General features: G+C 58.1%; 1 protein-coding gene across 2 annotated transcripts in view; it reads left to right on the forward strand.

The window, feature by feature from the left end:
* The window catches only part of MLLT1 (MLLT1 super elongation complex subunit), a 78,830-nt gene that overhangs the window by 52,993 nt on the left and 8,479 nt on the right, over positions 1–17,358 (forward strand). The window contains exons 4-6 of one of the 2 annotated variants that reach the window (XM_049876575.1): positions 1,769–1,912; positions 6,381–6,506; positions 12,592–13,146. In XM_049876575.1, the coding sequence (XP_049732532.1) occupies positions 1,769–1,912; positions 6,381–6,506; positions 12,592–13,146 (825 nt within the window). The remainder of the gene's footprint in view (positions 1–1,768; positions 1,913–6,380; positions 6,507–12,591; positions 13,147–17,358) is intronic. The other variant, XM_049876576.1, reaches the window with a different exon arrangement.

Genomic DNA, 17,358 nt, shown 5'->3' on the forward strand with positions numbered 1-17,358 from the left:
CTTACGTAAGTCCTAGGGATGAATCTGGTTTTACGTATGGCATGTTTATTCAATGGACTTAGCATCCTTATCAAAATCAGTTGCCCATAAATATAGCCATTGTTGTTGTTGGGTATCATTGAGTCGATTATCAACTCATAGCGACCCCCACGTGATAGAGTAGCTATAACCTTTACAGAAGCAGATCATGAGGTCTTTCTCCCACAGAGCCACTAGTAGGCTTGAACTGCCCACCTTTCTGTAGCTGAGTGTTTAACCATCGTGCCACCAAACCAAACCAAACCAGTTGCCGTCGAGTTGATTCTAACTGATAGCAATCCTATAGGTTACAGTAGAACTACTGCATAGGGTTCCCAAGGTGCGCTGTCAGCCTTTTGGCTAGCAGCCAAGCTTATTAACCCCTGCGCCAGCAAAAAAAACCAGGACTCCTTAAATGTAACCTTACTTATTGTTTATATTAAAAAACTTGGATTCCTTAGCTTTGCGTTGAAGGCTTTCCACAGTTCAGTTTCCCACACCTCCTTTTCACTCCCACTTTTCTTACCGGCCCAAAGTCCTGAACCAGGAGCAGCTCTAGATTTTTCTGGGGCCCGAGGCTTATATAATTAGATGTAGGGGCTCTTTAAGAAAAAGAATATGAAAATACCTTGATTTGTCAAATGCTGACATTCGCTTGTGGAGTTTTCCGGGGACCTGATCCTGTGCACACATCACTGGGCCCCTCTGCAGCCTCAGGAGAGTCGGACACGCCACCTTCCTTCCCCGCACACCTGCCTCCACCCGAGACACCCCTTGCCTTTGCTGTAGATGTAGCACCCCTCTCCATCCCTCTTTCCATCCCTTTCTCGTGAAGCTGCCACTTCTGAGTTCACCACTCCTCTGTCCAGAAGCTGTCCCAGGTGCCTGCGCCATGCCAGGTTGTGCCACACCAAGCCCGGGGGAGCAGGACGGAAGCCCGGCCATGAGCGTCGGGTGCAGAGCTGTGCCGGCACAGGCGAGGCCTCCTGAGAACGGTGCCAAGCAAATGTGTTCCGTGTTCCCGTAACACTCCCAGCCACTGCTCATGGGCCCTGTGTTACCCTCCACGTGGGCCCTTCCAGGGATGGGGGCAGGGGGTCGAGGCGTTAGGGCACGGGCTTCCAAGCCTGGGCTCCCAGTGCAGCACAGCCATCTGGAAGCTGCATGTCTCTGAGCCTCGGTTTCTCTGTTTGTCACAGGGCTGCTGGAAGGATGGAAGGGGGTGGTATCAGCACTTTGCTCAGCACTTGGCATGCAGCTGTGCACGCCCTCGGCGAGACTGTGTCCACCCAGGAACCGTCTGAGGACATGACTGTGGGGACCCCTCCTTGGTCACAGACTCCCCGTTGCCTGTTGTTGGGTGTCGTCAAGTCGATTTCAACTCATAGTGACCCCATGTGACGGAGTAGAACTGCCCCATTGGGTTTCCTAGGCTGTAATCTTTACAGGAGCAGATCGCCAGGTCTTTCTCCCAAGGAGATGCTGGCTAGGTTTGAACCACCGACCAGGAGCTGAGAGCTTACCTGTTGCGCCACCGGGGCTCCTTCCCCGTTGCCCAATCCTCTGCGAAGAGTGAGTAGATTTGCTTTTAGTGACAGAGCAGGAGACAAGCAGCACACAAAGAGAAGCAGGGAAGGGCCTGAGGGGAAGGGAAATGGAGGCAGAGAGGAGGACCCGCAGACCACAGCTCCCTCTGCCCCCGCGGCCTCCTGCCCGCCCCTTACCTGACTTCCTGTTTCCTTTGTTGAAGGAGGAGCCAAGGAAGGTGTGCTTCACCTATGACCTGTTCCTGAACCTGGAGGGCAACCCGCCAGTCAACCACCTCCGTTGTGAGAAACTGACCTTCAACAACCCCACCTTCGAGTTCCGGTGCAAGCTGCTGAGGGCAGGCGGGGTGAGTGTGCCCCTAACAGGTGGGCTGTGCCTCCCGCTTGGATGGATGGACAGATGGGTGGCTAGATGGCCTCCAGTGTGGCCACTGTGGGGAGCTGATCAGTCTATCCCAGGCCCTGGGCTGTGGCATTGGTGCAGAGGGCACTGTGGGGGTCTCCTTGGCCGGTCTCTGCTGCAGATGGCCAGGCACCCGTGACCCAAAGGGGCAGGTGGCCCAGGTCATGCTGGAGGAGCTGAGAGGACCCAGGTGTTCCCAGGCTGTGCTGGGCAGTGTCGGTGTAGATGACTGGTTGGCTGTTACCGCCCGTTTCCTGGTTGGCCATGGTTAATTAGCATCTTCCTCCTTGGAGGGGCCGGGAAGGAATGGGCCTGAGGCCAGTCTGTCCGCGTGGCTGGTGCTGGAGCCGGCTTTGAACTGGCCTGGCAGCACTGCCGCCAGGCGCCGTCGTATCCAGGGCCATCAGTGGCCTCTCTGAGGGGTCCCCGAGAAGGCGCTGCCTGTGGTTTCTGTGCCTGTGAGACGGGGTCCCACGCCTGCTCTCAGAACCACGGTGCCTTGTGAGTTGTGCGGTGGGGAGTCCCTGTGTGGTGGCTCTCTTGTCTTCTCTTGAGTGGGCGCCTCCCAGCCCCTGAGGGCAGAGCCCAGGGCTCCAGATGGGGACCCGATGGGGCACCTGGAGAACGTGGGTGGGAGGGAGGGGAGTCTGGTGCTGCTGGTTGGTCGTGGCTGGGTGTGGAGGAGGTGGGACGCTTGGCTGTGGGCCTGGAGTGTCTGTGGGGAGGGCAGTGCGGGCTGAGGATCGGTCACGCGACATCCCGAAGCCACCTTTGAGTGGCCAGAAGTCATAAGACCTTACCTAGGTGCTGGCCAGTGCCTGCGATGGAGGAGTGGGGCCAGGGTCCTGTGTGTGTGTGTGTGGCAGTGTGTGGGGAGTGTGAGTATATGTGAATGTGAGAATGTGCGTCATTGTGTGTGTGCAAGAGTGTGTGTGCTTGTGTTTGTATGTGACTGTATGATGTGTGAGCTTGTATGCATCCGTGTATGTGTGTATGAATGTGTCATTGTGTGTGTGAGAGTATTGTGGTTGTATGTGAGTGTATGATGTGAGTCCGTATGGTTGTGTTATTGTGTGAGTATGAGTGTGCAGTTGTGTGTGTGAAAGTCACGGTGTATGAGTGTGTGTAAGTGTAGTTGTATGTGTTGAGCCTGTGTATATAAGCGTGTGTGTAGTTGAGTGTGAGTGTGGAAGAGAGTGGTTGTGTATGAGTGTGATGTGTGAGTGTAGATAAGTGTGTATGTGTGTATGGGAATGTATGTGTGGTTGTGTGTTCGAGTGTGTGTGTGTGAGTATATGTGAGAGTGTGATTAAGGTTACGTGAGTGAATGTGTGTCACTGTGAGTGATTGTGTATGCATCAGTCTGTGTGTGTCATTGCATGTGAGAGCATGGGTGTGTGTGTCCGTGTATGTGAATGTGCGTATATGTCTCTGTATGTGTATGAGTGTATCCATTTATGTCAGTGTGTATTGTGTGTGTGTGTATATGAGTGCGTAGCTGTGTGTGAATGTCCGTGTGTGTATGAGTGTGCATGTGTATATGAGTGTGTGTGTGTGTGTGTGTGTGTGTGTGTGTGTGTGTAGCAGCTCTACCTCCCACGTGCGAATGGGGAGTTGGGTTGGGCTTCTTCAGGCTCAGGGAATAGTCCTTTCCCTTCGTCTAATACAGTTGCGGTCTTTGATTAGCTTTTTCATAAACTTAAAGCATAACTTGTTGGTTGTAGAGAGTTTGGTTCAGCTCCGCAGGGTCCTCATGAAAGAGGCGTTTGTGAGGTGACTCCAGCGCGAGGGCTGATGGAGCAGAGTATGGGGGTGCGGGGTGGCTGGCACCATGGGAAGGCAGGACCCCGCTGCCTGAAGTTCATGAGACCTAAGAGTGGGTGGGGGCCCGGGCCCAGCGCTCTCCCCTGCTCTGCTCCGCTGCCTTCTTTGTGCCCCCAAGTATTTCCCACAGTATTGTCACAAGATGTTTCCGGGTGCTCCCCGAAGGTTCCAGGGTCAGCTCTGTTTGGGAAACACTCGGGTAACCAGTGAGCCTGGGACACAGAGGTGGTCTCTCCTGAGAGGGAGGCTCTGTGTGCATCATGGAAGCACATAAACCAGGGGCAGGGAGCAGGGCGGGAGAGAGGGAGAGGTCCGGCTGCCATTGTGAAGGGGGTGGCCGGTGAGGGCAGAAGGCAGCATGTTCACTCACTGCAGCCACCCTCGGTGCCCCAGAGAGGCCCACAGGCCACCCGCCCCTCAGCCTCTGCCCTGGCTGTTCTCCTCCCAGCGGCCTGCCCGGGAGAGCTGCCTTGCTGGTTGGGACTTTGGCTGCTCTGAGGGCCAAGGAGCACACTTGGTCTTAGGAGCCCAGCCAGAGGCCCTTAGGGGATGGGAACTTGGGGTGCAGTACTTCTCGGGGGTCCTGAGGAGGAGGGACTGTGGTGCCTGCATCTGCCGTGCTGGAATTCCGGCGTCGTCAGTGGGGCCGGCAGGGATGTCTGGTGACAGATGGCCCAGACCTTGCGGTGTTGGTTTCGGCACCAGAAGAGCTGGGAGGACGGGGGAATCCAGAAGTCCATGAGACCTGCTCTCTCTACTCTTCTGAGTGCTGTGATTCCTCACGCCAGTCTGCGGAAGTATCATCCAGAAAGCCCAGAGTAGGGGCCTCCTGCTTTCCTAGCAGGCCGGAGGCCGCCCTGGGGCAGGTGGAGTATCCCTTGGACAGGATTGTCTCCAGGCTTTTGCTCAGGGAGCAGTTAAGCCACAGAGAACAGCGCCTGCTTTGGTGGGTGTGCTTCTGTGCTTCCATCTGCTGAGACTGGTCTTTGCTGTGGTACCTTGCGCAAGGTAGACGTGGCTCCATTTATTTACTTTTTTGAAAAGGGTCTTTGTTACGAAGAAGAGAGACTTATCCTGAAATAGCATCAGTTCAGTGCCTCACTTGGAAGGGAGAAAACGGACGGAGATTCAGGAGGAGGTGGGTCGACATCTGTCTGCTGGCCATGGGCTCAGCTTCCCACCGGGCTCATCGTTTGTTTATACCCTGCGCCCTCTCTAGCTGCGAGCACGGGCATTTCAGGGAACTAGAGGTCCTGGGGCCTGGCTGGGGCTAAACGTGGGCTCGGTGCCGCGGGTCAGGAGCCTGTGGTGCACAGGCTCTGCTGAGCAGCTCTGTCTCCCGCTCACGGCCTCTGAGTCGTGGGGCCGAGAGGCTGCAGCTCTTTCAACCAGGTGACCTCATGGCCGTTCTTGCCGGGACCTCTTCTCCGATGGCTCCGTAGATGAAAGGCTTGGCTCATCAGGTCACTCAGGTGCCTGGGGCTATTCGTGGTGCTTGTCTTACTGAGCTAAACATGCCTTTAAGAGCACATTGTGTTCTATGCCCTTGCCATGTGGAAGGCGTGTCTTCGTTCCAGACCAGTAGTGTTAATGTGGGAGCCCTGCGTGGTGCAAGCAGTTCTTGTGCCCCACTGCTAACCCCAAAGTTGGAGGTTCGAGTCCACCCAGAGGTGCCTAGGAACAAAAGCCTGGCAATTTGCTTCTGAAAAGTGAGCCTTTGAAAGCCCTATAGCATCAGTGTTGACTTGATGGTGATTGGTTTTTTAGTGTTCATGCGGTGTTGGTGTTCGGAGAGCTTGGCCTGAGCTTTCTCTCCTGCCTTCAGCACATGTCATGGCAAGCCTCGCTGGAGTTGGGGGTCCCCTGGGAGGCCCCAGGCCCCTTCTCATCCTGTGATCTTCCGACCAGGAGCAGACGCTCCTTCCTGCAGGCTCGCTCTTGCCCAGCGGCTCTGCTGAGATCAGCTGAGACAGGCACCCCCACCCGAGACGCGATTCTCCGCCTGCCCCGGGCCTGCTCTCTGCTCTGTTCCCCGCTTCGCCCCTCTGAAGTGGTGGGTCTCGCCCCAGGAGTGTGGGAAGCGGTGAGGCCGTCTCCTCCCGAGTTCATCCGAAGCTGCTCGCTCTGCGTCCACCTGCTTCTCGTGGTGGCTGCCTGGCTTCTTGCCTTCCCACACCACCCCTAGTCTCGCTAAACCCAAGTGCTGAGGTCAGGCTTTGGCCGCAGGTACCTTCTGGTGCTGTGGCTGCTCTCGCCGGCCTGTCTTCCGGCCCTCGGTCTGCTGGACCAGGCTCTGCGTCCTGGGGCCCAGGGGCCCGCCCCAGCCCAGCCATCCTGGGACCCACTTCTCTTTGCTTCGCCCCAAGCGTGCAGCACCCCGAGCCACATGTCCGGCTTGCCCTGACAGGAGATGCCTTTGACTCTTCCGGGAAAATGACGCTCAAGCTGGCACCCCTCCACCCCCGCCCACCGCCAAGAAGGAAGCTCTGAAAGCCTCACCCTCGCTCAGGAAGGGCCGACTTCTTCCTCCCGACAGGTCCCTGGCTCCTCCCTGCCTTTGATAACATCTGTCTCTTCTTTATCACTAGGTGATGGTAATGCCCGAAGGAGCAGAAACGGTGTCCAGGCCCAGCCCCGACTACCCCATGTTACCCACAATTCCACTCTCTGCCTTCTCTGACCCCAAGAAGACCAAACCGTCCCACGGCACCAAGGTTAGTGGGGCAGAAGGCCCAGTCTGAGGGAGCCCAGCCGTGGCGGGGCTGGGACTCGGCACCCCTGCAGAGCTGGGCTTTCTGAAGGGGCCTGGAACTCGCTCCCTTGGCATCTTCTTTCTTGAACTCTCTGCTCTGCCGTGCTGTCTGCTCGCTGCCCCTGACTTAGGAGAGCCAGCCCCTCCTGTGTTTCAGGGGACAAGCCAAGTGACCATGGTGGGCTCTCTGCTCCGCTCTTCTTGAGGCCAGAGGCCCGACGCCATCTTCTTTCCACCGTGCTGAGTCAGGCCTGGGCCTTATACCCCTCAGCCCCGATAGACTCCCTGGCCAGGGGCCGCTGGACACAGTGGGCTCCTCATTGCTGAGACCGCCCACCTTTCAAGGATTGGTACCCGACCCAGCGTGCCCTGTCTGCCCAACCCAGCTGCTTCTGCCCTCGGCTGTTCTAGGCTTTGCTCCTTTGGCAGCAGCTTGTGCAGAGAAGGCTGATGGGGGGCAGGGGCCAGGGGAAGCAGAAACAAGGGGCGTGAGCGATTCCACTGAAGAAGGAACAGTGCGTTGTCTTGTCTTGGCCCAGCCGAACGGTGGCATTCCTCTCTCTGAGTGGGCCCGAGCGGCTGTCTGAGCACTAGCCGAGGCCTCTGGTGGCATCACGGTGCACATACACGGACGTGAGCGTGTGCTCCCCGTCAGTCCTCTGCAGCATCCCCCAGCGCCCGAGCGCCATCTGGCTGTCAGGCAGCTGCTTGTCTTCCTGTCACCAACCCTACACATTTCTTCACTTCTCATCCTGATGTTTTCCTGCTTTACCTGCCTGTCAGGTATGGGGACCTGGCACAGCCTAGGTGCAGAGGTAGTGACCTCAGGCATCCTTGAGCCTTACTTACCAGCATCACCGGAGGAGAACCACCTGTTCACCTTGGCATGATCTCTCCGGCTCTTTCCATAGGCCAGCAGGCCTCTGAAATCCTTTGACATGTCTGATCTCAGCCGTCCAGGTGGGTGGCACCACAGTCTTGAGGTGCAGAGTGTTGCCCTAGGGGTCTCCCCATGCCGGCCCCTGACCTGTCTTCCAAGCCCTATGGAGGTTAAGTGGAGGAAAGTTCTCGTTGATGGCGTCGGCTGCTTCTCTCTCAGCCACCCACATTTTCTGGAAGTCCCATGCAGCATAGGAAGTCAGCGGAATGGCTATTTCTTCTATACAAGCCACTTGATGTCACCTGAGGCCCAGGGAAAAAGTACTCTCTGGGTGGCGAGAAGCTCCTGTGGCTGGCAGGACCGTGGCATCACTGCGCCTGCTCCTGGCCTCTCCTGCAGAGTCTCAGAGACCCAGGGAGCCCCAAGCCAGATTGCTTTCTGCCAGTTCAGGGAACCTGTGGGCAGAGCCTCCTCCCCCGTCTCGTTGTGGAGTGCCTGCCAGCCTCCCCAGCACCTGACTTAGGAGGTGTTCATGGAGGCTTCCCAGGCAGCACTGGCGAGTTCTCTCCCAGGAGCTCCCACTGCCTTGCTGCAGACGGGCCTGGTGTCCACACTCACAGCCTCACTGCCTTCTGCTGGGAGTGGGCTGGCCTGCGACCCACGCCTCTCACATTGAGGGCTTCTGTCCAGGCACTGCTGTCCCCACCCCAAGTAGGTCTCTGCTTTTGGGGCCCAAAGAGTCTCACTGGTCTCTCAGCCACAGGGGCCTCAGTAGGGCTTAGTGTAGGTGGAGAGGCTGGGTGGACTTTGCCTGGCCTCTATCCCATGGAACCCCCCGACCAGGTGCCTGGCTGTTGCCGCTGACTGTGAGTAGCTGCAGGCTCTGGTCCCTGGTGGTTGTCCCTCCTCTCGGCCCCTGCCAGAGGGGTTTGTGGAGGCAGGCCGGGGCTCAGTGGTGCCTGTTGGCTCCCCCACAACAGGGCACAACTGGCCCCCAGCTTCTGGGCACTCAGCCATCTCTGCCCGATGCTAGGCGCTTGGGCTGCTGGTCTCTCTCTGAAGCTCAGTTCTTCATCTCATCCTTCTTTGGGGTCATGGACAACTTTGAGAACGTGTCTGCTGTGGAGCTTCTCCACTGGGAAAAGTCCTCACGTTGCCGAGAGTTTAGCACTTGACCTCGGAGAGCCTGTGGGCTCCGACAGCTGTGCAGACCCCCAGGCTAAGAACTGTTAGGGTTGGGAGTGTCCCAGGGGCTTGGAGGAGTGGCTGATGTGGGGCTGGGCGAGCATGGGGGTGGGGAGTGGGGTCTTGGATAGAGGCCTTGGCACGCCCTCGGCTTGCTTGTCAGCCCCGTGGCTGTGAGGTCCGAGGTGTGCTGCCAGGGTTCCGTGGACACTGGGAGAAGAGGCCGGTGCTCCGCCTTGGCTGTGGACTTTGAGCATGGTGCCTCTGCCTCTTCTCCCTCTGTGGGCGCAGCCTGCTGGATGTGGAGCCTGGGGCCAGCTGCTCTTCCTCACCCGCCCCCAGCCTGGCTGTGGCCTTGCGTGGGCTCCTTGGCCAAGACCAGGGACCCCGGGAGCTTGTGGTGTCAGGGCAGCTGCTCGTCTTCCTGTCGTTAACCCTGCACATTTCTCCACTTCTCATCCTGACGTTTTCTTTGCTTCACCTGCCTGTCGGATGTGGGGACCTGGGGCTGCCCTCTTAGGTATGAACCTGGTGACTAAGAGCTGGCGGCCAGGCCACAGCGGCCAACCATACTCCAGGAAGTGCGGGCAGCATCAAGGCCCCGTGCCGATGCTCTGGGTCTCAGACATCAGGGTGGTCCTATGAGAAGATGGCAAACTGGGCCCCATGGACGTGGCTGAGGGGCTCTGTCATGGTTGGAATTGTGTCCCCCTCAAAGTATTTATCAACTTGATGAGGCCATGATTCCCAGTATTGTGTGGTTGTCCTCCATTTTGTGATTGTAATTTTATGTTAAAGAGGATTAGGGTGGGATTTTAACACCTTTACCCAGGTCGGATCCCCGGTCCAGTGTAAAGGGAGTTTCCCTGGGGTGTGGCCTGTACCACCTTTTATCTCTCAAGAGATGAAAAGGAAAGGGAAGTGAGCAGAGAGACGGGGGACCTTATACCACCAAGAAAGTAGTGCCAGGAGCAGAATGAGGCCTTTGGACCCGGGGTCCCTGTGCAGAGGAGCTCCTGTTCTGGAGGAAGATTGATGAGAAGGCTGATGGAGAGAGAAAGCCCTCTCTCGAAGCTGACACCCTGAATGTGGACTTTTATACAACTTTACTGTGAAGAAATAAATTTCCCTTTGTTGAAGCCATCCACTTGTAGTGTTTCTGTTATAGCAGCACTAGATGACTAAGAATTTGGTGCCAGGAGTGGGGTACTGCTCTAACAGATACATAAAATGTGAAAGCAGTTTTGAAACTGACTGGATAGAGTGGCAGCACCAGAGAGCCGGCAGCAGCAGAGAAATGGCAGTGGCAGAGAACCAGTAGCAGCAGAACCAGAAGACCAGTGCGAGGTGGCACTGGGGCCGACCCATTGGAGTGAGTGGAGCACCTGTGCGCAGCAGGCTTCCTGGTGGAGTGGGGTGCCTCCGGGCACTTATCGGTGGAGCTACAGAGCTTTGGAAAACTTGCCCCAGCAGGGCAGATATGGGCGTGAGGCTGGAGGAACTGAGAGGCCAAGAAACCACGAAGCAGAAGCCGAAGAGACAAGGAACACAAGAAGCTGGGCTGCCTCAGCCTCAAAAGGTGTGGGCTGGACCTCTGGGTTTCAAAGGGTGGAGCCACGGCCTCTGGTGTTTCTAAGGGCGGAGTCGCCACTCAGATGGACTAGGAGAATGGTGCACCTAAAGCCGAGGGAGCAGAGTTGCTGTCCCAGGGGGCCTGGAAGGTGGAGCGGAAGCCCAGGGCCGAGGGGCCTCCACTCAGAATCCAGAGAGTGTGGCCAGGACCTAGAGTCCGGAGGGCAGGGCCATTGTGTAAATGGCTTCAGAGAACAGAGGATTCTTTTCAAAGCCTTGAGGGCTAATGTAATGTGTTCCACTGACTTGCTCAGTGCCTGTTACGCCATCTTTCTCTCCAGTTTCTCCGATTTGTAATGGAAATGTCTAGCTGGTGCCTGTTCTGCAATTGTACCTTTGGAAGCAGATAGCTTGTCTTCTAGATTTCACAGACGAAGAGGAATTTTTGGATTTTAGACTTGGAGTTAAGACTTTTGCTATGATATGATGGGGTAAATATGTTTTGCATGTTGCAAGGATGTGATTTTTCTGGGGGGCCGAAGGGTGGAATGTCGTGGATTGAATTATGTCCCCCCCAATATATGTGTCAACTTGGTTAGGCCATGATTCCCAGTATTGTGTGGTTGTTCTCCATTTTGTGATTCTAATTTTATGTTAAAGAGGGTTAGGGTGGGATTATAATGCCCTTACCCGGGTCACATCCCTGAACTAATGTAAAAGGAGTTTCTCTGGGGTGTGACCTGTACCACCTTTTATCTCTCAAGAGATAAAAAGGACAGGGAAGTGAGCAGAGAGATGGGGGACCTTATACCACCAAGAAAGTAGTGCCGGGAGCAGAGCGAGTCCTTTGGGTACGCGGTCCCTGTGCAGAGAAGCTTCTATTCTGGGGGAAGATTGATGAGAAGGCCAACAGAGAGAGAAAGCCTTCCGTCAGAGCTGAGGGACTAAGTGGACTTTTAGCCTACTTTATTGTGAAGAAATAAATTTCTCTTTGTTAAAGCCATCCACTTACGGTATTTCTGTTACAGCAGCACTAGATGACCAAGACATGTCCTTCTACTGCACGCTGTTTGTGGGAGTATCTGTGGCTGGACCCTCAGGCTCTGAGAGCAGGCGGCAGAGGGGCCCTGCCCTGGGGTCTCGGTGGCTGCCCTGTGGCGGCTCACACCCCTGTCCTGCCCCTCGACTCTGAAGGTTTGAGAACGTCTGCCTCCCTTCCTGAGGGGCTCTGGCCGGCTCAGTGGACCCCAGCCTGGCGCAGGCTACCGTCGTGCCTGGTTGCCTACGAGGCTCAGGGGAGCGTTATCTGAGAGACCCTGGGCCTGGCTGTGTACCTGGCCAGCCGTTGCACCGTTCTGGGGGAGACAGAGTCACAGTAGCTGATGCCAGTGGACACCTGTCCCGCGCCCCTGAGGGCATGGGACTGAGTGTCAGTAGAGAAGAGGCCCAAAGTGGTGTCCGCTGTGGCTCCCTTCTGCAGGGATGCGGCTGCAGACAGATCCGCACAAGTATGTGGGGGAAAGCACCGTTGCTGCGTCTCAGCAGCCCCTTCGTGGACTACCTGGTGCCCACCAGGGCCACGTCCGTGGGGAGGTGGTCTTCCCCTCTATTGGAGGAAGCCCAGGTGCAGAGGGCTGGAGAGGGAGCTAGTGCCCCTCACCCTCACCGTGGACGCCTGCTGCCAGGCACAGCCTCCTGCAGTCTGGAGCCGGCCTGCTCCCAGCCTCTCTCCCACCTCAGTCCAACAGAGCTTCGCAGATCCTGTCCAGACTCCACCTGTGCCCTCGGAATTTCCAGGTGGAGCCCCAGGGGTTGTATGGTTTTGAGAAAAGCCCCCAGGTGGCTTCAGTGGTGATCAATCAAGATGCTGTGTGTGCTTGTGGTCCTGGGCACTCAGTTGGCACTTGGTCAGTGCCAACTTCGTGAATCCTACGAGGGCCCTGAAGACGGGGCTGGGGGAGATAGAGAAGAGGGAGCTGGCCGGGCTCGTGGGAGGAAGGCCTGAGGTGGCTGGGCAGGTGCACGCAGGCAAATGCAGGACAGAGAGGTGGCTGGAGAGGAGGCGGAGCTGACCGCAGGGCCGTGCAGTGCCAACGGAGCTCGTGAGGCGCTGCAGGGTGCAGATCAGTGCAGCCCCTCATGCGCCTGACTTACGTGTGCTCTCCCTTCATCCCTCAGGGAAGGTCAGTTCAGTTCAGAGGGGACTCAGCCTGCAGTCGCCAGGACCTGCTGACCATCCCATGGTGTAGAGGCCCTATTTAAACTCTCACCTGCTCCTTACTTTTTTGCTCTAGCTGAGGCTGAACCAGGTGGATTATGCTTTGTAGGGGTCGGGGGAGGCGGAGCAGGGCGGCACACCACGCTGTCTTGACCATGTGTCCTCCCCACCCCCCACCCCTTGCCCTTGCAGGACGCCAACAAGGAGAGCAGCAAGACTTCCAAGCCACACAAGGTGACCAAGGAGCATCGCGAGCGGCCACGCAAGGACTCAGAGAGCAAGAGCACCTCCAAGGAGCCGGAGCGTGAGCCATCCAAGGCCTCCAAGGACACCACCCGAAAGCTGGGTGAGGGCCGGCCACCCAAGGAGGAGAAGGCACCACCGCCCAAGGCTGCCTTCAAGGAGCCCAAGATGGCCCTGAAGGAGACCAAGCTGGAGAGCCTGTCCCCCAAGGGGGGGCCCCCAGCCCCGCCCCCGCCCAAGTCTTCCAGCAAGCGGCCCGCTGCCACGGACTCGCCCAAGCCCAGTGCCAAAAAGCAGAAGAAGAGCAGCTCCAAGGGCCCCCGAAGTGCCCCTGGCACCTCACCCCGCACCTCGTCTTCCTCGCTTTCGGACAAAAAGCCAGCCAAGGACAAGAGCAGCAGCAAAGGGGAGAAGCTGAAGGCAGAGAGTGAGCCCAAGGAGGCCAAGAAGCCCGTGGAGGTGGAGGAGTCCAACTCAGAGGACGAGGCCTCCTTTCAGTCAGAGGTGAGCTGACCCTCCCCTGTCCCTGCCCCCACCCTCCTCCCTCCTCTACCTCCTCCCTCCTCCCCACCCTCCTCCCTCCTCTCCACTCTCCTCCCTCCTCCCCTCCTCCCCCTCTTCCCCCCTCCTCCTTACTCTACCTCCTCCCACCGCTTCCCTCCTCTACCTCCTTCCCACACTCCTCTACCTTCTCCCCGCCCTCCTTTATCTTCTCCCCACCCTCCTCTACCTCCTCCCCTGCCTTCTCCTGCCCTCCTCCACCTCTACCTCCTCCCCACCCTCCTCCCTCCTCTGCCTCCTTCCTGCCCTCCTCTACCTCATCCCTGCCCTCCTCCCGTCCTCTACCTTCTCCAAGTCCTCCTCCCCTCCTCTCTGTCCTCCTCTCCCTCTTCCCTGCCCTCCTCCTCATCTTCCTCCCCTCCTCTACCTCCTACCCCACCATCCTCCCTGTCCTATTCCCTTCTCTCCTCTCCCTCCTCATCCCATCTTCCTCCCACTCTCCTTCCCTCCCTCCTCCTCCTTGTCCCCCCTCCGCCCATAGGCATGGCAGTCCAGTGGGACAGCCTGTGGTGGAGTCCCTCTTCTCTCTTCTGGCTCTCAGCCTCGGGAAGCTGCTTAAACTGTTGTACTTGAGGAGGAGAGTGAGGTCTCAACCCAAACTCCAGGCTTTGAGTCCATCAGCTCCCAGTTCACACCTGCTCTTTGACTTGACACCTTACTAAGCCTCGGTTTCACCTTCTGTCATAGGGCAGGATGACAGTGCTTGCCTTGCGGGCATTCTGTTGAGATGGAAGTTAGTGCATTCGCCGTAAGGTGTGTCACGGTCCCAGTAAGCGTGATAGTCTAGGCCCTAGGTTCAGCCTCTTATTGGGCAGCCCCTGCCCCGTGGTCAAGAGATGGCCAGGGCCTTTGTGGCCACCTTGGTCAGGGAGGGCAGGTGACCGTGTCTACCCATTGCTGCTTCCCCTCCCATGCCCGGCTATCACCCCAGTTGCCGAGGGGGTGGTAGTGCCCTCACCCCTCCTGCCTTCCCACCCCTGCCACACGTGGTCTGTCTGTAGAATGCCGGAGGTCCTTCACCCTGGCATTCTGAGCTCTGGCTGGCAGGCCATGCTCTCGGGCATCACAACAAGGCTCCAGGCTCGCTCTGCAGCAGCGTGGCCACACACTCTCTGAAGACCACCTTGAACGTGGCTGAGCCCAGACTCGACTGTGCAGCCACACCCCCTGGGGGCCTATGATGGTTGTCTGTGAGCAGGGACCTTGGCATCACACTCAGAGAAAGGCTGCATGTGTGAGTGAGTGAGTGAGTCCTTCACGTCTGTCTCCAGGCCTGGCCCCGGGTGGCCTGAGGCAGTGTCCGGACCCTTCCTTTACCTCTGAGGGTGAGGCCAGCCTTGCTCAGGAAGGTCAGCCAGCAACTCTGCTGATTGAGCCTCGTCCAGAACCCAGTCCTGGGATGGGGGTGCTGGCTCCCCCTCGGACCTCCCAGGGGCCTTGCAGAGATGGCAGCGTCGGCTGCAGAGAAAGCTCCGGCTGTTGGTGACATCCGTCCCTAGCTGCATAGACACAGGTGGAGCTAGGTGGTGCTCAGCACTCCTCGCAGCCCCGCTTTCCTCAGACACAGGGACCTTGTGTCCCCCTGATCTCAGGAAGCCATCGCTGCAGCCTCTTGGCTGCCAGAGCTTCTTTGCCGACCTCAAGGCGCCTGCCTATGTGCACATATGCAGTGCCCACAGCCTTGGTCCTCCTTTCCACCAAGTTCCTGGCTCAGAGGACACTGCTGGGTAGAACCCGGTCCCACCCATCAGGCACTTCTGGTGCACCTCTGCCTGAGGCCAGGTGGGCTCGGCATGGGGAGAGCAAGGCTCTGAGACCCAGGCGTTTGTGTGGATCCTGGTGTGGTTGTCGGTGAATACCTGGGGGCATTTTGGGGGAAACTCCCCACACCTCGCCGCTCCAAGTGGGGTGGCTTTGGGGTGCCTGGTCCTGAAGCTGCCTTAGGGGCCATGGGTTTTCTTCCTGGCTGAAGAGGCACGGCCCATGCACAGAGAGACTCTCGTGAATGCTGTGCCTTAGCTGCTGCGGTCCACAAGGTGGGGAACCCGGACTGCAAGCAGGGTGGCTGGGGGTCTTGGAGGCTGCCTGGTGGCGACTCACAGGCGTTTCCCAACACTGGGAGTCAGTGAAGACAAGCTGTGGTAGAAGAGGCCACCTCTCGGGCTGCACTGTGGCAGCAGCTCCTCTCGGAGGTGGCCACTGGCGGCCACGCATCTGCTGCACCATGGGCACTCTGAGCACCAAGCGGCTTTGGGCGTGCCCCAAGGACTTTCGGGGGGCTTGCCAGCACACACCAGCTTCAGGCTTTCTTGGCTGAAACCAGTTCCCAACTCTTTCCCTGCCTCCTTGGATTTGTGTGGAAGGACAAGAAGCAAGTGCGTCTGAGAAGCTTTTTGGGAGCCACTTCCCGCCTTGTCGAGCTCGATGCCAGGACTCCGAGGGCTGGAGCCGGCCATTCTGCTCTGCCCGGGACCTGCTTCTTGGGATCACCTGGGGCCTCCTACATGCAGTTCGCTGTCTGTGCAGCCGTGCCTGTGAGCCCGCTCGCTGTCAGCAGCCCTTGGGGAGTGAGAGCACGTGAGGGGTGGGGCTGGGGGCCCAGGACTCCTCCCCTGAAGTGGGGGAGCTATCTCACCTGGCCCACCTGCCACCAGATGGGCACATGGCCTGGCCAGGACAGTCTCCTTCCCCAGCCCCAGGGTGAGCAGCCAAGCCAGTGCCTTCCCATGGTGCTGCAGGCCCCCCCCCCCCGCCCCCACCCAGAGTCTGGCCTCCTTCTGGCCCTGCTGCGCTCTGTCCATCCCAGTAGTTCTGTCCAGGTTCTCCACCCAAGATCAGAGACAGGACTGGCATTGACGCCGTGTATGGGTGGCTGAGACACACATGCTTAGCAGAGACCAGCAGGGTAGCTCTCTACAGATAGAAAAGCTGAGACTTAGAGCTGGGCATTGCCTCGGCCAGAGTGAGAAAGCCAGGGCTAGACCCAGGGCTTCAAACTGCTTTGTTCCAGTTTGACCTCCTGCTGAGAATTTATCTCTCTACCCTGGATATACTGAATCAGAATCAATGTTTTAATGAGACCCCCAAATGATTCTTGTGTATACACCAGAATCTTAGGAAAATGTAGACATACACATAAGCATCCGTAAGATTCCCAGATAGGGATTCCGTAACTGATTCGAAGTCCTGGTTAGAACACATCAGCGCTCGCACCTGTGTTTGCGCCGCCCCCAAATGAGGACTGGGGGTCAGCATGCAAGGGGAGTCATGGCGTGGTGCAGGGGACTGCGGTGCAGGGTAGGGGACCATGCCGTTCTGTGTGGCACTTCCCCAAGAATGTCCCCTTAGAGCAATGCAAGGCTTCTGCTAGATTTCCTGGAGAGGCCCTCAGGGAGCCCCATTTACAGCATGATGGGGGGCGAGGAGGGCGTTGAGAGGGGCTGGTGTGGGCTGGAGGACCTGCCGTGGGCTGGGCTGGGCTGGGCCCGGCAAACCTCAGAGAAGAGACAGAGAAGACTCCTCCCCAGGGGGCTCTGTCTCTGCATCAGGGTCTGCATCTGGGATGAATGAGGAGAGGCTTGTGCCTTCTTGGTCCCCTCTGCGGGTAGGGGGCTGCCCCAGAGACTGTGGAGGGGCTGAGGGGCCCTTAGGCACATACAGTCCTGAGTCCAGGGCAGAGGAGGGACCTTCTCGGCTTCCTTACACACCCACATGGGGCCCCAGGCTGCTGGCTGCCTTCTCCCCCGGAGTCCAAAGTGCCCTGGCCAGTTCCACCAGCTGGGCTTGCCAAGCAAGAGCCGGGCCTATGAGGCTGGAGCCTCTAGGTGTCCCTGAGCACCTGGGGCAGTGCACACCATACACAGAACATGCATGCGTGCAGGCACACACACACCACGTGCGAGCATTCACATCAAGGCGTCTTACCTCCCTGTATCCTTCGGGCTGTCCAGTCACGTTTGTTTTGTCTTACTGCCCCCTGGTGGCTGGGCCAGGGCGGACAGCTGCAGGAAGAGGGGGTGAATGGGACTCCAGAGGCATGGTGGTGGTGGTGGAGGGCATTCAGGCTGGGGGTGGGTTGGGGGTCAGTTGCTTGGCCCAGAGTCTCTTCCAGCCACAGCCACACATGCCTCCCCTCAGCACCACGGGGACGGTTGG

This window comes from Elephas maximus, chromosome 3 (assembly GCF_024166365.1).
Source record: "Elephas maximus indicus isolate mEleMax1 chromosome 3, mEleMax1 primary haplotype, whole genome shotgun sequence".
In the NCBI taxonomy this organism is placed as follows: Eukaryota; Metazoa; Chordata; class Mammalia; order Proboscidea; family Elephantidae; genus Elephas; species Elephas maximus.